This window comes from Syngnathus scovelli, chromosome 1 (genome assembly GCF_024217435.2).
Source record: "Syngnathus scovelli strain Florida chromosome 1, RoL_Ssco_1.2, whole genome shotgun sequence".
In the NCBI taxonomy this organism is placed as follows: Eukaryota; Metazoa; Chordata; class Actinopteri; order Syngnathiformes; family Syngnathidae; genus Syngnathus; species Syngnathus scovelli.
In genome coordinates this window covers 27980143-27998593 of record NC_090847.1, presented here as the reverse complement: position 1 = coordinate 27998593, position 18451 = coordinate 27980143, and the positions used below count along the sequence as shown (strand labels likewise).

At 43.2% G+C, this 18451-nt stretch overlaps 1 protein-coding gene across 3 annotated transcripts in view; it reads right to left on the bottom strand.

Annotated features, from left to right (window-relative positions):
• The window catches only part of LOC125985429 (neurexin-2), a 241842-nt gene that overhangs the window by 84571 nt on the left and 138820 nt on the right, over positions 1 to 18451 (bottom strand). For all 3 annotated transcript variants that reach the window (XM_049748270.2, XM_049748288.2, XM_049748278.2), the window contains 7 exons: positions 17399 to 17602; positions 15362 to 15388; positions 9743 to 9862; positions 8669 to 9050; positions 7945 to 8135; positions 3823 to 3996; positions 1955 to 2074 (listed from right to left, as the gene is read on the bottom strand). In XM_049748270.2, coding sequence (XP_049604227.1) covers positions 1955 to 2074; positions 3823 to 3996; positions 7945 to 8135; positions 8669 to 9050; positions 9743 to 9862; positions 15362 to 15388; positions 17399 to 17602 — 1218 coding nt within the window. The remainder of the gene's footprint in view (positions 1 to 1954; positions 2075 to 3822; positions 3997 to 7944; positions 8136 to 8668; positions 9051 to 9742; positions 9863 to 15361; positions 15389 to 17398; positions 17603 to 18451) is intronic.

Below are 18451 nucleotides of genomic sequence, written 5' to 3'. Positions count from 1 at the left end.
CTTTTCAGCCAACAGACGTGTCCTTTCTTTTGCGTGCTCAAGTGGATGTAAATTGCCAGATAGACGCCACCTCCTCAAAGTGCGCCTTGGTCGCCGCCCAACCGGTCGGCGTGCGAACGATAAAAGCATGCCGAGCAATTACGCCGTGCACTCACGTCGGGTTGAGCCTAACGAGGCGGCCGGTAATTGCAGGGCCGCCTGGAAAATGGTGGCGAAGACGAAGTCGGAGGCGGGAGCATCGCTCATCGGAAAACGCGCGGGAGAGCTCAGCTCGCCAGCAAGACGTCTGATTTAGTTTGAATGATCCGCTTTGAGAGCGTAATACCCCCGTCCTTGTCTGAACTGGTGTGCCTAATATTGTGACCGGACAAACCGGAGATGGAAGGCGGGTACAAATATGGCCGACAGCTGACTTTACTAAATGCGTACTTGCCCTAGCAGACTCAAAGAGCTTTAGAAAGAAAAAAAAAAAAAGGAGAATCACCCAAATGGTCTTTCCCCGTCTCCCTGGAGGCCTGCATCTCATCTTCGCTTCTTCTGGCTCACGGGAAAACGTGAAAGAGAATCAAAGGTGAGCGCATGCGCATCATTTCGGTTTTAAGTGGCTTCCAGAAGAATAAGACGCAACACCGAGGGGCTCACTTAGATAACGGCACATAGACAAATGGATCACAGGAAAAATCAAGACGTTCCTGATTTTTGCAAAATGGCGGCCATCGCATATACACTGAGCATTGATGACTGCATAAAGTTATTCCAATCAAATGAGTCAATTGCACTAATTTGCAACGCCACGTTCTCCTCACGCAATAAATATTATTCCCTCATCGGTAAGAGCCCACGCTATCTTTGAGTTTTCATAACATCGTTTATTTTTTAGCTGTCTGTTGCCAAGACAACACGACAAATGAAAATCTGTTCTTAACTGCTGGATAAAAGTGAAGAAAAAAAAATATACTGCTGACGGCGTAATACAAACAAAGCAAAATTGTTGGTTATTAAAAATACGAACGGGATTCTTCTCTGCCGGATTTAGAAGACATTCATTTTGACTTTGAAAGGAGAACGTCTTCATCTTAGCACTCATCATTTTGGACAAGCGGAAGCTCGCTCGTATCCTGTGCAGGGAGCTTCTGTGATTTATTTGGGCAGCCCTGCTTCCCTGCTTCTCTGCTCATGAACGACCACAAGCTCGGCGTGCAACCAACACTCTTTATTAAGTCATAAAGCACAACTTCTGTGTGTTTGCCCGCAGTAAGACAGCCAGAAATATGATTTTAGGCGGAATGCGCAAATAAGTGTTTCATAAGCGACAAATAGGAGGAAAATAGAATTGAGCTCCGAAACGTTCCCCACGAAGACAAAGATGACTCAGAATCATCTGATTTGCGCTCGCTCGCTCATAAATGTCACCACGTTGAACATCCTACCTTGAGTTCCAGAGGACAAATCCCGGAGAGCGGGGCCGACTCAGACGCAATTTGTCATGAGTCAGCCGTCGCCAAGGACAAAAGGCCGAAACGTTTGGCGGGCGAAGCAAAGAAGGCCAGGAAGAAGAAAGAGCCGGCAATAAAGAGAACAAAGCGATGGATTAACCCGGCTTCATTTTGGGGTCAAGTGGATGAAATATGCTTGTGAGGGATCCAAACTGGCAGGGTGGACGCCAAAAGACCCCACGAGGAAGGAAAACGTGTAGTCTATCTCACACACACCTGAAAAATCGTGTGTGTGTGTGTGTTTCACGAATGACGCAACTTACCTGGGAGGCCCTCACGGGTCTTTTAACTTGCTTTCCACTTGTGCTTAAACCATTCATGCTATAAATCAGAATGTCAACGTTGCCTGTGGATGTTTATCAGAACCTACTGTAGTACCCCAGTGGTACTACACGTTCCCCGCAGGGCATTGACACAAACACGCAAGAAAAGGAAAAAAAAAAAAGTGAGGGACTCACGGTCATTGCAAAATGAGCCTCCGTAGGACGTCATGCTGCAGTCGCAGTTGAAACCCTCCCATTGCTGGAGACAAACCCCTTGATGGTAGCAGGAGTCCTCCGTACAGGTGGTACTTGGTCCTAAAAAGGAATTGAATATATTAAAAAAAAAAACTCTTCCATCTTCTCTACGCACACTCGTGGCTGACAATGAGGCACTGATTCTCAAATCAACACAAAAGCGTGACCTTTTACTGTGGACTCACTTTTTTTTTCCGCCTCACAAAATCGGGCCCCAACACGAAGGTTTGCTCTAAAAATAGAAGCTCGCTGGGCTGGGATTGTTCTGAAACTATAGGCATTAAAAAAAAAAAAAAAAAAAAAAAAGAAAAAGACGACGCACGCACATATGCGCATGCTTCAGTGGCAGAGTAATTGGCTAGTCAGTAGAACAGATATCGTCCTGAAAATTCAATTAAAACACATCAATACATGATCCAGGAGATGTGTTCATGAGAGATACTTTATACTTAAAGGAAATTAGTTTTTTTTTTTTTTTTTTAAACTGTGGCTAATTACTCGGCACACTAATAAAAGTTTCCCTTGGGGTGGTAATTAAACATTGTGTCATATTAAACGGAAGGGGGGGGGGGGGGGTGACTATTGATCAGCCGCCCGAAAAGTTGCAGTCGTCCACATTTTGAGCACAACGTGGTAAATATAAATATTTATGAAACACAAGGAGGAATAAACAAAATGGCTGTCCTGATAAAAATGGGCTGCATTTATATGTACACTTATATACTTTTTTACTTATACACTTATATTTTTATACTTTTATACAAAAAGCCTGTTGATTTTGAATGGCAACTGACAAAAGATAATTTCAAATTTATTTTCAAAACCCCTTGATCAAGAACTGCGTAAAAGACTCGACAGCATTTTAAGGGAAAGGTTTTCCGTGCGCAAAGCCAGCCTGATCTCTTTTGTTTTACCTTTGGCTGGCAAAAAAAAAAAAAAAAAAAAGTCAAAAGAGGACAACGGTGTTTGCATAGTAAGAGATGCGTTATCTTTATCAAGGCACCGTGCAGCTTGAGCTGGACTCGCTCCAGAGAGACGGACCGAATCTCGCTCAAGGCCAGTCGGGGCCCAGTTTGTTGAAAAACAGCGGCTCAGCTTTCTGGCACTGCCGCCCATGCGTTAATATTAGCATTGGTTAGCATTTTGTGGCTAGTGGGAGTTAGCTTTGTGGAGTAAGGGAGATGTACTGTATACCTGTGGGCAGGTAATAAGCAGAAGTACCAACAGATATAAAAAAAAAAAAATGTTTGATCAGTGCCGCACTGTTTCAGCCAGTGTGAACCTGGGGGAAATCAAGACTGCGCTCTTTGACGCTGAGTACGCCGTCGAGACGAGGTGGAGGCATAAAAGACGGGCTATTGCCGAAATCCAACGAGATATCCCAGATTTGAACCGACGGACACATGCGGCTGGAGACTGCGGCGGAGCAAAAGCAGAGGTAAACACGCAGGAAATGCAAGATTAATGAGGCGAGCGGCGAGGGGGGCGGCGGCATGGCTGAGATTAGCTACTCGGAGAGATTCTTCGCTCATGCAGGTTTTATGGCGCAATAGAGGGGATTTACAGATGACAGGGGCTTAGACTGCAAAGGCTGCCCGCGGGGTTGGGAGAGCATGGGCGTGGCCACGAGTGTATATCAGTAAATAACATCCACACAAGCGCTCGCTGATGCCAGGCTCGGGGGATACGACTCGGGCAGGGGAAAAATAACATTTACTCGAAGTTAATCAGGATGGAATAGGACTGGGACGGTGATTTCGAACCTATCAAATCACGCACGTCGTCTTTTATTTAGACAAGCCACTTACCTTCGCAGCCTCGATCCACCTGGCCCACCCTGTGGAGGGCATCTGCAATCATGTCGGGGAGTCTCCCGTTCAGGTCCACGGAGGCCAGGCAGCCCTGGTAGCCGTCCCGGGACGCAATTAGCTTGGGCAGATTAGTGTACATGCTCTTGATCACGCCACCGATGTACAGCTCTCCTGCAAGACAAAGTACATCAACATATGCATAATTTGATACACATTGAGATACATACATATTACATATATTATACATATATTTCTGACACGTTTCGTTGTCATGAAGCCATGCTAATTGCTAAGCTAACCTACAATTGACACAGTTAGCATGTCATGTTTAAGATCAGAATCGTGCTTGGATCATTGAGTCGACTTTTTACAGAAGTCCGTCTGGGAAAAATAAATAAATATATATATGCGTGTGTGTGTGTGTGTGTGTGTATGTATGTGTATTTATATATAATATATATGTGTGTATATATATATATATAATATATATATTGACAAAATTTATACATACAGACATATATATATATATATATATATTAAAAAAAAAAAAAAAAAATTAAAAAAATATATATATATGTGTATATATATAATATATATATATTGACAAAATTTATACATACAGACATATATATATATATATTTAAAAAAAATTAAAAAACAATTAAAAAAAAAATTATAAAAAAGTTAAAAAAAAAAATATATTTATATATATATATATATATATATGTATGTCTGTATGTATGTATAAATTTGGTCAAGTCCTTCGAAATGCTAGCGGCAAAAAGCCACATGCCAAACTTTCAACTTGCAGCCCCGAGGAAGCAATGAGCCAAAAGGTCAATTATACGTGGACTTTGCGTAATGGAATAAGTCAATGATGTTTGCAAACTTCTCCCCAGAATTAATGAGGACTTGACACTTCATGTTTCCCCGCCTGGGCCTTACAATCAATATAATGAATTCATTAGCCTGATAGAGTGATGCGGTAAACTCACAGCTGGGGGAACCATTTAGCAAATATGAAATTATCTGTATGGAGTTCATCTCCGAAGAGCAAACGGCGCGGGGCGCTTTGTTCCAGACGCCGCCGCTTGACTGCACAAAGAGGAATTGGGCGAGGGTGTGCAAAAATCTTTTTTGGCAAGCTGCTTTGGTCTTTTTTTGTAAATTGCGCAACAAATTCCTTCAAAGCATCGTTCACTTACATCTAAGGCCCTCTTTTATACTCGAGGAAATTACTGGAGAGCAATACGGATCCTTGGGCCCCAGTTTGTTTTGAAATGAAGGTTGTTTATAAAGTTAATATTTCATCTGAGCGGACCAACTTTGTGCTCCACGGTAAGAACTGTGCGTTACAGTGATGAGTAACCACTTTCCCCGAGTGTCCCGGTCTGACTCCGCTGTCCGAGCGGTGATGAATGCTCGCGCTGCGGAATAGCGCAGAGCCATCCAAAAGGCACGAGCAATTATAGCCGTGCAGGCGTCACCAGAGACCGAACACCTCCGCGTCTCCATGGTTACCGTAATGACCTCTCATGGGCCGGAGGAGGAAGTCGGGAATGCTAAGATTCAGAGCTCAAACAGGCCACCTCGAATGTGCTCGTCGTTGGTGATCGTTACTAATTTTATCGGAATGGGCAACTGTGATTTGATCATGAAGTGATGACCTAATTCTTGACAAAGAAATGGGAACAATGAGATCTATTTATTCACCTTCCCCGAGAATTCAATGACAGCTGAGCGAATGCGTAACGCCGCGACCACATTGCGTGTTTTGCATTAACTACCGTCTTTGCATTCCGGGGATTTTGCCCGACTAATTGGTATCAAGTCTTTAACATGCGTACAAAATGAGCAGAATAGAGAGTGGAAATTAGATTGGCTCCTAATAGCTATTGATCACTTTGCTGTTTGCATTCAGTGAGCAGGAAGCAGTTTAAGGTTTGGACAGCAGAGGAATCTTGCAGTTACTGCTAAATAATGATTCATGGCTTCTTGGTCAAGAGGATTGAGGCATGTGGCGAGAGAAAAAAAAAAAAAAAAAAGCTGGATGGCGCGCGGTGCTTATTTTGACATTAGTCAATCAAGTGGCTGGAACAACGACACCGTGGCAGGTTTTGTAAACATCCATTTTGTCATATTAAAGTGCGGCTCCGGTTCCAGATGATGTTCCCAGCTGGTGCAAGCAAGGCTGAATTTATTCCTCTATTCATTTTTCTTTTTATTATTATTTCATTTCCGCACATTCAGCGTCAGTGGAGAGTCAAAATCCCCTGCGGGCTGTTGTGTTAAAACAGCCTTCGTTCTGTAGCGGGAGAAAAAAATACATTAACTCATTCACTGCTAGCATAGTTAAAATGGACGTCTATGGCCGTCAATGGCAGTGAATGAGTTGATACGAGTGAAGGTTATTTATTAGAACTTTTTAGTGAGTCTTTGAAGGGCTTCAAAATGTGTGCGTCATAACACACTTTTATTCCCACTCCATCAAGGTTAGTACTGTTTAATTATAAAATTGACCCAAAAAATGATTCACGAAATAAAATAAAAATGAAATTTCCAAGAAAAAAATAAATGAAAACTAACTGGAACTACATCTTATGTTTAGAAGACTAATAACCATTCGTGAAAATATCCTTTTTATTTCCTATTTATTTCAGTATTGCTGCGAACAGAAATAGGAAGGTTTGAGAACTTTTCATTCACGAAATAATCAATATTCAAAAAAAATATAACCAATACTAAAACTAACAAATACTACACTACAATTAAGGATTTAAAAAATTAAAAAATACCGGTACTAACAAACTTGCTCTGAAAGCAAATTAGAGTCGAGTTAAAAAAAATAAAAAATAAAATAAAAAATAATAATAATAAAAAATAAAAAATAAAAAATAAAAAATAAATGAAAAATAAAAAATAAAATAAAATCAACACAAAGCGCACTTTGCTTCTTTGGCCAGTCGTTTCCATTTACTTTGCGTTTGCCCATATTTGCCCGTCATAGTTGACCTTGTCGTCGCACATTTCACACTTCACACATTCCTTTCCTACCACTTTTACAACCGGCATCGCGGCTCATTGGCGCTAAACCTCCCCCGGTAGACATAAAGTAGACCATAACAAATTTCCGCCCCGAGTCCACCAAAAAAAAAAATCGTCTCAACAATGATAGTCACGTGAAATTACACACACCGTCACGTTTGCCCTATTCCGAAAACAGCCTCGCCTGCTGATTAACGCCGTGTGAGATCAAACCGAAATTGACGGCAGCACGTGAAATGAACGCATGGTCTCGTCTCGTCCCCGCCCGCAAAGTCTGCCATGTCGGCTGGCTGGAGTTGAGACGTTCATAGCATCTGACGGCAGGCGCTAATCCAGCTACGCGGCGTGCGATTTGTTTGGCCATTGTCATGCAAATGCGTCGGGCGCTTTGACGGGGCTTCATTACAAAGCCTTCACCTCCGTCATTTGCGATAGCACGCCAGGTGCAAATTGAAGCGCTCTTCAAAAAGGAAATTATACACAGCTTGTATTACATATCCAGCGTAGGCATGTAATGCGTATTTACTCAGCCACATATAAACAATCTGATTCTTTTTTTTGTAAATGAACGACTCATGTCATGTTCGACACACGAGTCGATCCGGTTATCTTCGGTGGCAGCGTTTTCTTCTTATAGCCTGTTATTCCTTTTTTTTGCTGACAAAAAGATCGCTGGAAGCTTATTTTTGTTTTTATTTTGCTAACAATGAGAAACCTGGGATCGCTCACGCGCTCATCCAAAAAAGACACACACATATACACACACGTATAAAGCGACTCTCTACCGGCAAGATAAAACTGGGGGAATTGTTTCTCTTCTTTTGATACACAGGTTGAAAAGCATGCCAGGGAGATTTTGGGAATTGCTATATCTGTGTTTTATTCCCCAGACTGCCGCACGCATTCAGCATATTTCTAAAGACGTACAAAAGCGGGAGGTAAATTACTAGAATATGCGTCGATATATTTGTCAAGAGGATTCCTCGCTCGAGCTGTGTTTATTCTGGAGTACGCTTGTCCGCCATTACAGCGGAGGTTAATCTCGTTATTATTTTTTTTTTGTTAATGGTTTACCTCTGAGGTCCAGGTTGCGGGCTCCGCTGGAGTGCTGCGTCACGGTGCGCGAGTCGATCTTGAGCGTGTGCACGTTATTAGCGTCCCGGGACACCACCACATTGTGCCACTGGTTGTCGTTCAGCGGCTTGTCCGAGTTGCCCTTCATTAGCGACGGGCCGTTGCCGAGGTCAAAGACGTAGTGGACGTACCTGGGGGGAAGGGAGATGATGATGATGACAACGATGTGTGTGTGAAGTCCAAATATAATCTCGCTGCCGTCCTCCGTGCCCCTTCACGCCACACCAATTTGTCTGGAGGTGTTTTAAGATGGATGACGCTTGAGTCTCAATGTCTAGAGGCTCCATATTTTCCATGTCGCCCATTTGCTTGTCCTTATTTTAAATTCCACATCAGTCGTTCTCACATGTGCTTTGGGGACTCAGCCTTGACGTACAGCGAGTGTCATTCCGTCGCTCTCCGGCTGGCTGGAAATATTTCTGCCGGACGCAAAAGTAGCCTTTCGTCTTAACTTTGCGAGTGGCGGCTTTTCGCAGGCCTATTTTGGGCCGAGGCGATTCGGGCTGTTGCATTCATGACGACGCCGGCGCCAAATCCTCGCCTCTTTTGTCTGCGTACACGGCTAAATAGGGAACACGAGGAACTCAAAGCCTCTTTCCTGGTATCGTTCTAAAGAGCTTTTAGAGGGAGAACAGCTTCCTGCTGACAGCGTACGCACACTCACCCTTTGACCAGTTCCACCACGATGAAGTCGCTTCCATCGCCAGAGTTGAAGAGCATCAAGCCGTCGGGCGTGGTGGTTTTGAATTGGAAAAAAAGGTGCATGGAGGCGTAGGCCTGCAGCGTGGCCAGCGCCAAGTAGCTGCCTTTGGTTCGGAAGGTCACCGGGTCGGCGATGATGTGGCGCATGCCGAAGCGGGCGTTGAGTTCGCAGTAGGAAATGTCGCCGTTTTTGCACTGGTCCAGATACGGCACGCCATTAAAGGCCAGGCCTTGCAGGTGGCCGATGAAGTTGGACGGCACGACGGAGATGAAACGGCGCTCCGTCATGATGCCCGTTTCGATGTTGTGGAACTCCAGACGCGTGTGCGCGCCGGTCATCTGGCCTAGAATCGATAAACATCATTCATTAACAGAACGCAGATAATGTCGGCGTGTTGCTCCGCTTCGGGCGGCGTCTGGGGAAATATTGAGCTTCGTGTTACGCGACAAGAATTATACAAGTTCCATCGGGGTGAAAATTCAATATTGCTCAGAACAATATTTAGTCTCATTTGCAGGGAAGGAAATGAGACAAACACCGCAGAATGCGGGGATGTGTTTATCGGTTCGCATTTAGTCAGATTAGCGGATTTTTCCGACTACGAGATGCACGAAAAATCATAATTATTATTATCAGATGCGCTTTATGTGTAGAAATTGGAGTTTTTATTTGCTGTAGCAATGCATGGAATAACTTGCCGAAAAAGACTTTTTCTTTGAGACGGCACCTAATCATCAAAAAAATGATGGTGGCAGCACAGCAATTACGTTTTTTTTTTTTTGCCTCAAAGCAGGGAGACCTTGACAGGGTCATCCATTGCTCGCGGACGCGCCGCGCCCTCTTTCCGATCCCGTACGATATTTTCTTCGAGTCTGTCCTTATCCTCCGCTTCAGTCCTTTGCCGAAGGCCACAATATGTGACTCGGCCTCATCTTTTCGACATTTCGTCCTTCCACTTGCTGTTTTGGTAGCGAATCTCCTGCCGAGTTTCCGGGACCGAATCCAAATGAAACATTTTGCAAACGCGCAACCCACCTTCCACGGTGACGTTGTCGACGGAGAGCTGCAGGCTCTTGCCTCTTCGCACCACCTTCACCGTGTGCCACTCGTTATCGTTCAGCTTCTGGCCCGCAAACAGAGTCTCGGGTCCTTTGCCTGTGGATGAGTGATGGAGTGAAATTACGACATTGCAGGAATTGTGTGTGTACGTGTATAGGTGTGTGTCTGTGTGTGTTGCATCAACACGCGGACGTTTTTTTTTCCTTTCTGGCACAGTCGGTGACAAAGGAAGTCGAGAAAACTCAGATAGGTTCACGCCAGTTTTACAACATACATAGTGGAACATACCAATTAAAAAAAAAGAAAATTGTGAAGCAAGATAAAAAAAGACTTCAAAATGATGAAAAAACAAAATGGCCGCTACTTCATCTCGTATGTTTATGTCTCCATGTTTATATCTACTACTCAAGGCCGACGAGGTGGCGCTCGAAAGTGGCCTTCACTTAATCATTTCACCCATGACGGAAGTGAGAAACATCTCGACGTGCTCACGCGGATGATTTCAATGCGAGAAACCTTGAGCGACGTGCGTGCGCTCCACTGAACATATTGTCAAATAAATGTGGCAAAATTACAAGAAGGGGGCAGCCAGGCTGAGAGCAATGATCACCGCTCGCCAACATGGAGGCGAGAAATCACAATGGCACTCAACAACACGAGCCCCGGGCAGTACCTGGCGAGACGTCACCGGCCGAGTGACTCACGGCCACAAATGGCGGCAACAACGGCGGCTGCGTAGACATTTATTTGTCCTGGCCACTCAAGCATATGCGAGCAACATGTCGAGAGCGGTGGAGTCACGGCGGGGGAGGGCGCGAAGAGCCAAGTCAAAAGGTTGACGTTTGCCCGGAGGGAGATGTTGATGCTGCTAAGCTAACAAGACAGTTTGGAGTTCAATCAAGAGCGTTCGACAGACTAGAAAGACATTAGCTCTACAAGTGGCTAAATGATATGCTACTTTTTAACGTGTTGCTTTCCAGGATAGCGAGAAAGCTACGATGCTTCTTGTGCACTCTTCCCATCCACGTTTTTAAAAGGCGCCATTCTAAAATTCTCATTAATATTAACGATGACAGCCTGCCATATTCAGTGAAATGGCCTCCGGGCAGTCTCACCTTGTTTGTTGTCCTCATCACTACCTGCTGCAAATAAGCACGTACTCGATCACTACCGCCCTCTAGTGGCGTCAAAAGGTCGAGCCACTGGCTCTGCTATGACGGCTCCCGAGTGCCAAGTCGACTTCTGGCAGATGGGTCGGTTCTGCATGATGTCACGCCGGGCGACCTGGCAAGCATGCCCAGCCACATGCGCGCTCTACTACAATTGAGGAAGATTCTGGAAGAGCAGACGGTGAGCGCAAGAGGTAGTTAATGGACGTTTAGTCCTCACAACCTTCACACGTGATTACGCCAGGTCGGCTGGGGGAAGAGAAGGAGGCCAAAACATTCCGTCAGGCCAATCATTTTGACTCTGAAGAAGTCTGTACGCGAGGCTAAAAGCTAGCAGAGAACGTACAGTGAGCCGAATGAACAGTGCAATAGCAGCCATTTTATGCAGATTATGCAAAATACAAAAATACAAGCTGCAGTTGTGATTGTCATTCTTCGCGGAGGATCAAGAATCCATGCCTGTGAATGTTGTTGTATTATCCTCCATTTGACTTCAAATACTATTTGTTTAAAGCGTTAAAATACCGAAACACAAATAGTTAGCCCGTCTTGTTAGCATTAAGCCAACCATGCTAACCACCATCAGATTTTCGTTCACAAGTAAAAAAAATAAATAAATAAATGCCCAAGTGACAGCTTGACTGAAACAAAAACAAAACAGCAAGTCATGAAAATCATTCAAAAAATAAAAACATACCTGCCTCTGTGGATGGCAAACAAACAAACACGCACGCACACACAAAACAACACTTAGGAAATGAAACGAGTCTCCTTGCAGGCAAACACCTGCTCGACTAAAACAGAGCGTCGGCACGGTCGATGAAAATGATTCTAAAACCTCCCCCGTGGTGGAATGTTTGCATTAATGGCTAGCCACTCTGTTAACTGACTGCCAGATTTGAATGTGCTCCGTTTAAAAAAGCAGGACGGTGGGAAATTACACTCGAGTCAGGCTGGAAGCGACCACTGGATGGAGGCAAGAGCGCGGCCGCCATTACTGACCACATTTTTACTGACTTTTTACTGCTTTGAGAGAGTACACACAAGTGACCCCTAAGGACTTGTTACATGTGTTTTTTTTTTTTGTTTGTTTTTTTTTCCTCTTGCCACTAAAAGCAAAGACCCGCAATGGTTACATAAGGCTGCACAAGTTAACGCGCTGTTGTCTTAACAAAAGATGGGATTTACCCCGCACGGCTCCAAGGCCTCCTTTTTGACGCTAATGCCATTTGGCTCCTATCTTAAGATATCACATTTGCCATCTCGGTCGGGCGCATGGCCGCCGGTCTAATGAAAAGCTCTGTGCTGAATTTGTGTGTGTGTGCAAAAAGCCATCTCCAAACCACTCTGTCAATAAAAACAGAAGAATTAAAAGAAAAAGTGTTCATCATTGCCAAGTAATTATCATTTTAGACCAGAGGTGTCAAGCTCAAGGCCCGGGGGCCAGATACGGCCCGCCCCCGTCTTCACTTTTAATATCTTTTTTTTAAATTTGACCAGTTTTTACTCATCTGATTTGAAAACGAGTTATTTGTCAGTTTGTTTTGTAGCTTTTACTGGATATAATATGAGGTGCTCATCCATTTATTTGGGTTGACAGTCCTAATGGCCCTCCGAAAGAAGCTACGACGACAATGCGGCTCGTGAAAAAAATGAGTTTGACGCCCCTGTTTTCGACGATTGCCACGAGGGTAGTCCTGGGAAAAAAGTGGGACATACTGTACGGGGTAGTGATTGAATAGGAGGGGCTGCTGGCAACCATCGTCGAGTTGGCATCCCTGGGCTAAATAACAGCCGCCCATATCTCCTGCATGCAAATGGCGCCCGCCGGAAGACGTTCTCGGTAGCGCTTAAAAAGCGGAGGGGGGTTAATCCTTCTTCACACACTGCGTGAATCTAACTTGCTTCATGATTTCAGATGTTTCCTCCGCCATCTTGTGAGATGCGAGGGGCCGTGACAAAAATGGGCCGTGAAATAAATCAACCAATGCGCTAGCTAGCATGCTAGCGACGGATTGATTGAGTGATATGGCCGTTGCGGAACATTTCAATTTTTGTCACATTGTCCAAAAAACAAACATGGGGAATGACTTCCATGGGAAGCCAAACGTTTTTTTTGAAACTCAATATTTGTACTCATTATATTTTAAAGTAGCAATCTTTTTTATCTGCGGTTGTACCTAATGAAGTGGCCAGGATAGTAAGAAACAAAACAGGACTATCTTAATCCTGCACGTTGGTTGTTGAAAATATTGATCCGAGGATCAGATGAGTGCTTTTCCAGTCATCGAGGGACTCGAGAGGCGGTAAATAGTGATAAAAAGCTCGTCTTACACTAACGCGTCGATGATCTTTGAGGCATTTTTGACCTTCATGCCAGAGTTGGAGCTTTTTAGTAGACTGCAGGTCAGGCTCAGAATTGTTTTGGAGAGTGTAGTTAGTTCTTATTTTGGTTTGACTTTTTTTTAGCCTTTAGTTTTTGTTTTCAATTTTTGAAAATGTTCATTTAAGGCAGGGGTGAAAAAATTACATCATAGTCATAGTTTGCCATTAAAATTGTCAAATATTGTATATATAGTATAGGCTACACAACAAACTGATGAATACCTAGTTTTCAAAACTGTTTTATATATATTTTGTAAAATACAGTAGAGTAAGCTACAATTCTCAAAAATGTTTTTTAAAATTCTTATTTCATTAGTTTTCCTTAACCACGTGTGTACCTCATGTCTCGAGTTTTACTGTTATCTCTAAATCGAATGACCACACAGTTTATTATATTGAGCCCACTGATTATTTATGACATAAATCTTGCTATTTCCCAAAGGTTCAGTCTCCTCCGACGGCACAATGATTCGAGAGTTATTATGCAAGGCGAATATTATCGGTCGACTCCATCGCATGTGGCCTGGAGTGTTGGTGAGATCAAATGAGCATTAAATAAAAAATGGCTGGCCTCCATCGGAGCGTTAAATTGCCTTAACAAATCAAAACCCAATTCGAGCGTCTCCGAAATAGAGCACACAAGTCGGACGCTGACGCCTGAGCTCGGTGCAACTTTAGTACATATTCGCCAAAGACATCTATCGGATCATCGGATCTGTCCCCGGGGGAGATCGCGGGTTGCCGTGGCAACAAATTAAACTCACTTCGAGCACAACTGTGACTTTCAAGCTTAGGAAAGCATCACATGGAATGCGAAAAGAAAATAGGAGGAAAAAGAATAAAATGAATCTTGATGAAACAGCAGCCACAAAAAGTGAGATTTATAAAAAAAAAAACGCATTACAATGCAAAAAGGCCGGTCGCCGAATGCAACAACACAGTGAATGAATGATACATGAACGGCGTTGCACGAATTCGAGGATTTGACTCGGCAGGTGGCGGAGGAACATCACACCGATATCGAGAAGGTGTCACATCGCACCTGGGTTGCAACAACCTCCATTTTTGTGATCCACCTAATCCAGAAAATCTGATTTGATCCATATAGAAGGAAATAGAAAACAATATTTCCCAAGTGAAGGTTGTAAAAAAGTGTATAACCCATGCTTTTATTTTGAAGGTCTAATTTTTGACAGAATGAGTTACACAGATTTTGTCTGAGTTTCTGATAAAACTATAAATTAATTACACTTTTTTTTTTTTTTACAGAAAACACTGATAAATGTTTGTGTGTTTCCTGGGGGGGATACAGTGCCCCCAAAGCCCCCCCTTAGATACGTCAATGATTGTAAAATACACATTACACGACGCTTTGAACCAACATTGCTGATTCAAGGCCAAGTCTCAATAAATCTTAATAACCGGATTGTCCAAGATACAAGCAGATCGGGTACAAGGTGTTCTCTGTCATTGCCTGACATCTAGTGGTAAACACGAGTATTGCACCATTTGAGCAGCCCCATTTAGGGCCCTTAAAATGCAATTGGCTTCATCCAAGAGAACTTAAAAGAATAAAAACAGCCACTATGTATGTGCAAAGACAAACAAGTGTCGAGTTTTTTTTTTTTTTCTCCACTCTTGTCACCGAGCTGGCACCACTTACCTGCCAGGCCGCGTCCAATCGTGACACACGAAAAAAAAATCACTTTGCAATTATTCTGCCTGCCAAAAACAATGCCTGAAAGACCATTTAGCAGCGTGTGTGTTACATTTTGTACGATTGTGTCAAGTTGCCCTTTTCTGATAAAATGACGTTAAAGAATGAATTGAATCTATTCTAAAGATTAATAGTTACAATTATATTTCTCTATCCGTAATAGAAATGAGTCCGCGGGAAAAGGCATGCAGTTGAGAAGAAAGTCCGCAGAGTAATTGCGCCATGTAAATGAGGATGGGATCAAAGGGGAGCAGAAAAGGGCCACCGCACTGAATTTGGATATGATGATACATTTGAGTCATAAAAATGGATAGAACAACTTACTGAGGCTACAGTCTATCCTGATACAATCTGGCGGGGAGAGAGAGCGCAATGGTGAGATCAAATCAAAAGAGCAAGAGAGAGAGAGAGAGAAAGACATTTTACATCCTTCAAGGTACATTCTGCAGACAAGCAACGAGCGCTCTGGGCCACCATCCGGGGACGGCTCTGAGTCAGGATCACCCTTTCACTTCTTTAAGCCTCCGTTCCGCCCGCTCATCGTTTCCGACAGCCGACGCACAGCGGAAGGCAAGTTTGGCCGCCTCCAAAGTCGGCTCGCCTTATTTCTCATGAGGATGACAGCGGAGTGAACGAACATGTCAGATTTCATTCATTCATTCATTCATTCATTCATTCATTCATTCATTCAGTCATTCATTCATGTATTTATTTATTTATTTATTCACTCATTCACTTATGTATTTATTTATTTATTTATTTATTTATTTATTCATTCATTCATTAGGCGGTGAATCTTAGCGCATTGAAAATGTTACGGTATAAATAGAAAGTGCATCACGGTAAGTAGTAATAAAACGTGTGTGGGCGAGCGTGAGAAAAGATAGCGGAGTTTCTTGAGTGTGTAAAAAAAACTCGAGTTGCTCAGAGCGCCATTCATAAAAAAAATAAAAATAAAAATAGCATTATTTTTTTTGGATGTGAAATAACTGTTTTGAATCTTTCATTTCGGTTCGCGTTTAACCATCATAAAGATTACATTTTAAAATTGCATCCCGCGGGATTTTGCCTCAAAATAGCTTTACAGTAGCTTTTTATAATTCACACATCTTAGTATTTATAATATGAAAAGTCATTTTCAGACTGGAATGGTTTCGAAATTTTCTGTGCTCTTTGGGTGTGACGTCACGCGCGTTTTCTTGTTAGCTCGTTGTCATAGCGACCAGAAGTCTTAAGAATTCTTCTGCTTCTCAGAAGAAACCACCGTTTAGCACGCACGCCTCAAAGTATCTCAGAGGAAGACTAAAAAAAAAAAAAAAAAAAAAAAAAAAAAACTACGAAAGTGAATTTGGGTACTAAATCTCGCAGAATGCCGCTTTTAATTGACGCATAAAGAAATCTAACTGTGGCTTGAGGTGTTTTCAATGTTCTCCGGTTAAATGTAAAATTAAAAAAAAAAAAAAAAGTGGTGCACTTGCCTCCCGCAGCACGTTTGGAACGCCAGAGACGCAAACCCAACAAGAAAGGGTGATCTGCACATCCCAGCCACTTCATTGCACGCATCTGACAAAGCCAAACTTCAGATTTAGCATTAGCCACATTAGCCACATAATGTTACAAAATAGCATCTGTCCATCGTGCGTGCAGGTGAAAGCGGCTGAGTTGTGGTCTCGAGCTGTCAACCGCGACAGAATAGTGGACGCAAACAGCCCGGGGACCAGCACCGCAGCAGGAAAGGGGCGGGGCTTAAATAAAACTGAATCAAGGCCGTTTACAAATTACGCATTCGAATTTTCAGGAGCAGGACATCGCATCTCTATTTTGGAAGTAAAAACTTATCGAGCTGCGGGCAGGTCCCCCCGACAGTTTGATCCGAGGCCGCAGAAAAACAAGCCATTGAAGGGATGAAAAGTTTCGTGGGTGGGGTGCAAATGGGCAGCAGAAAAGAAAAATGTAGAAGCCAAGAAAGGAATTTATATTTCTCCTCGGTTGCCTCAACTTAAAAAGTTGCAGCATTTTCACTCAAGAAACTGTGAAAACTTTTGGGTAATATTAACTTGCTGCGACGCCAAATAATTCTAATCCAAAATGTTTGTGATGTCATAAGAGGAAAGAAAAATGAGAAGAGCAAGAGGTGAAAGTGGCCTGCACAGCTTTCCATCTGGAGAAGGCCAATAAATAGCTTCCATCAGACCGACAAGCTGATTTTTGTCGACATCTAGTGGTCAAAAGAGGGACTACTTCTTCCTCTCAAGTGAGCACTTGTGCCAGTAGGTTAGAAAATAAAAGTTTTTTAAAGGTGACAAAATGAGGAATGGCAGGATGGGGAGATGAGGGGCGGGGGAGATGACGGCGGCCTACCGAGGTTGACGGTGAGCTTGACGCGGCCGCCGTCCAGCTCCAGCCGCAACGTGTCAGCCGAGTCCTTGGACGTGCTGGCCACAAGCAGGCCATAGGCGCGCTGGGACATGAAACGCAAAGACACGTCCTCGGCCTCCGTGTGCATTGTGACGGGCATGATGATCTTCAGGTACATGCTGCCGTCATAGCTCAGCACCGTCGCCTCTGCGCGGGGGAGAAAATTCAAATTAGTGTCTTGTTAAAAAAAAAAAAAATGACAGCAAGACCCGCTAAGCGCTCGAAAAATTAAAGAAAATAATTTAAAAAAACTCCCAACTGAATATTTTGATCCTTCGACCATGTGATGCTGCAGTAACACATCCAACCGCTGGGTGGCGGAAAAAGCTCACAAAAGAAAAAAAAAAAATCATCCCTTCAAGGATGAAGACGTTTCATCCTGATATGAAAAGAAAATCTTGCTCAACCCAATCATATCGCCGCTGATTGGACCTCAAACGTGCCATCACTTTTCATGCGTGCTTATGTATAACCTTTTTCTATAATTAGTATCGAAGTCGGCTGTTGATGGATGACAGAGGTCAAGGGTAAAATACGTACTGTAGGTAAATATAACCAGCAGTCATTTTTTTTTACTACAAATAATGTCTCCACTCATCTATATCAGCATCAAATTACTTTAGGATCAGCCATTATTTGTATCATAAAATGTTATCACTATTTCATGTGATGTTTATTTGTTTTCGAATCGGGCTGATTCTGGCAGTATGATAAACGAGAGCAGAAATATTGTGGTGTCACGGTAAAAGACAAATGGTGTAAATAAAACCAGCAATTATTCCCATGTAACACAATATGTTTCATTTGAAATAAAATATAGAATATTTGGTGCATCCATCCATTTTTTTGAAGCGCTTATCCTCACGAGGGTTGCGGCCGTGCCGAGTTAAGTGTAAATAAATAAATAAATATTGGTGAGCTACTTTGAGAACAGACCTAGTACCCGCTGGCACCATTCAACAAATTTAAAAACATATTTTTTTGGGACAATTTACA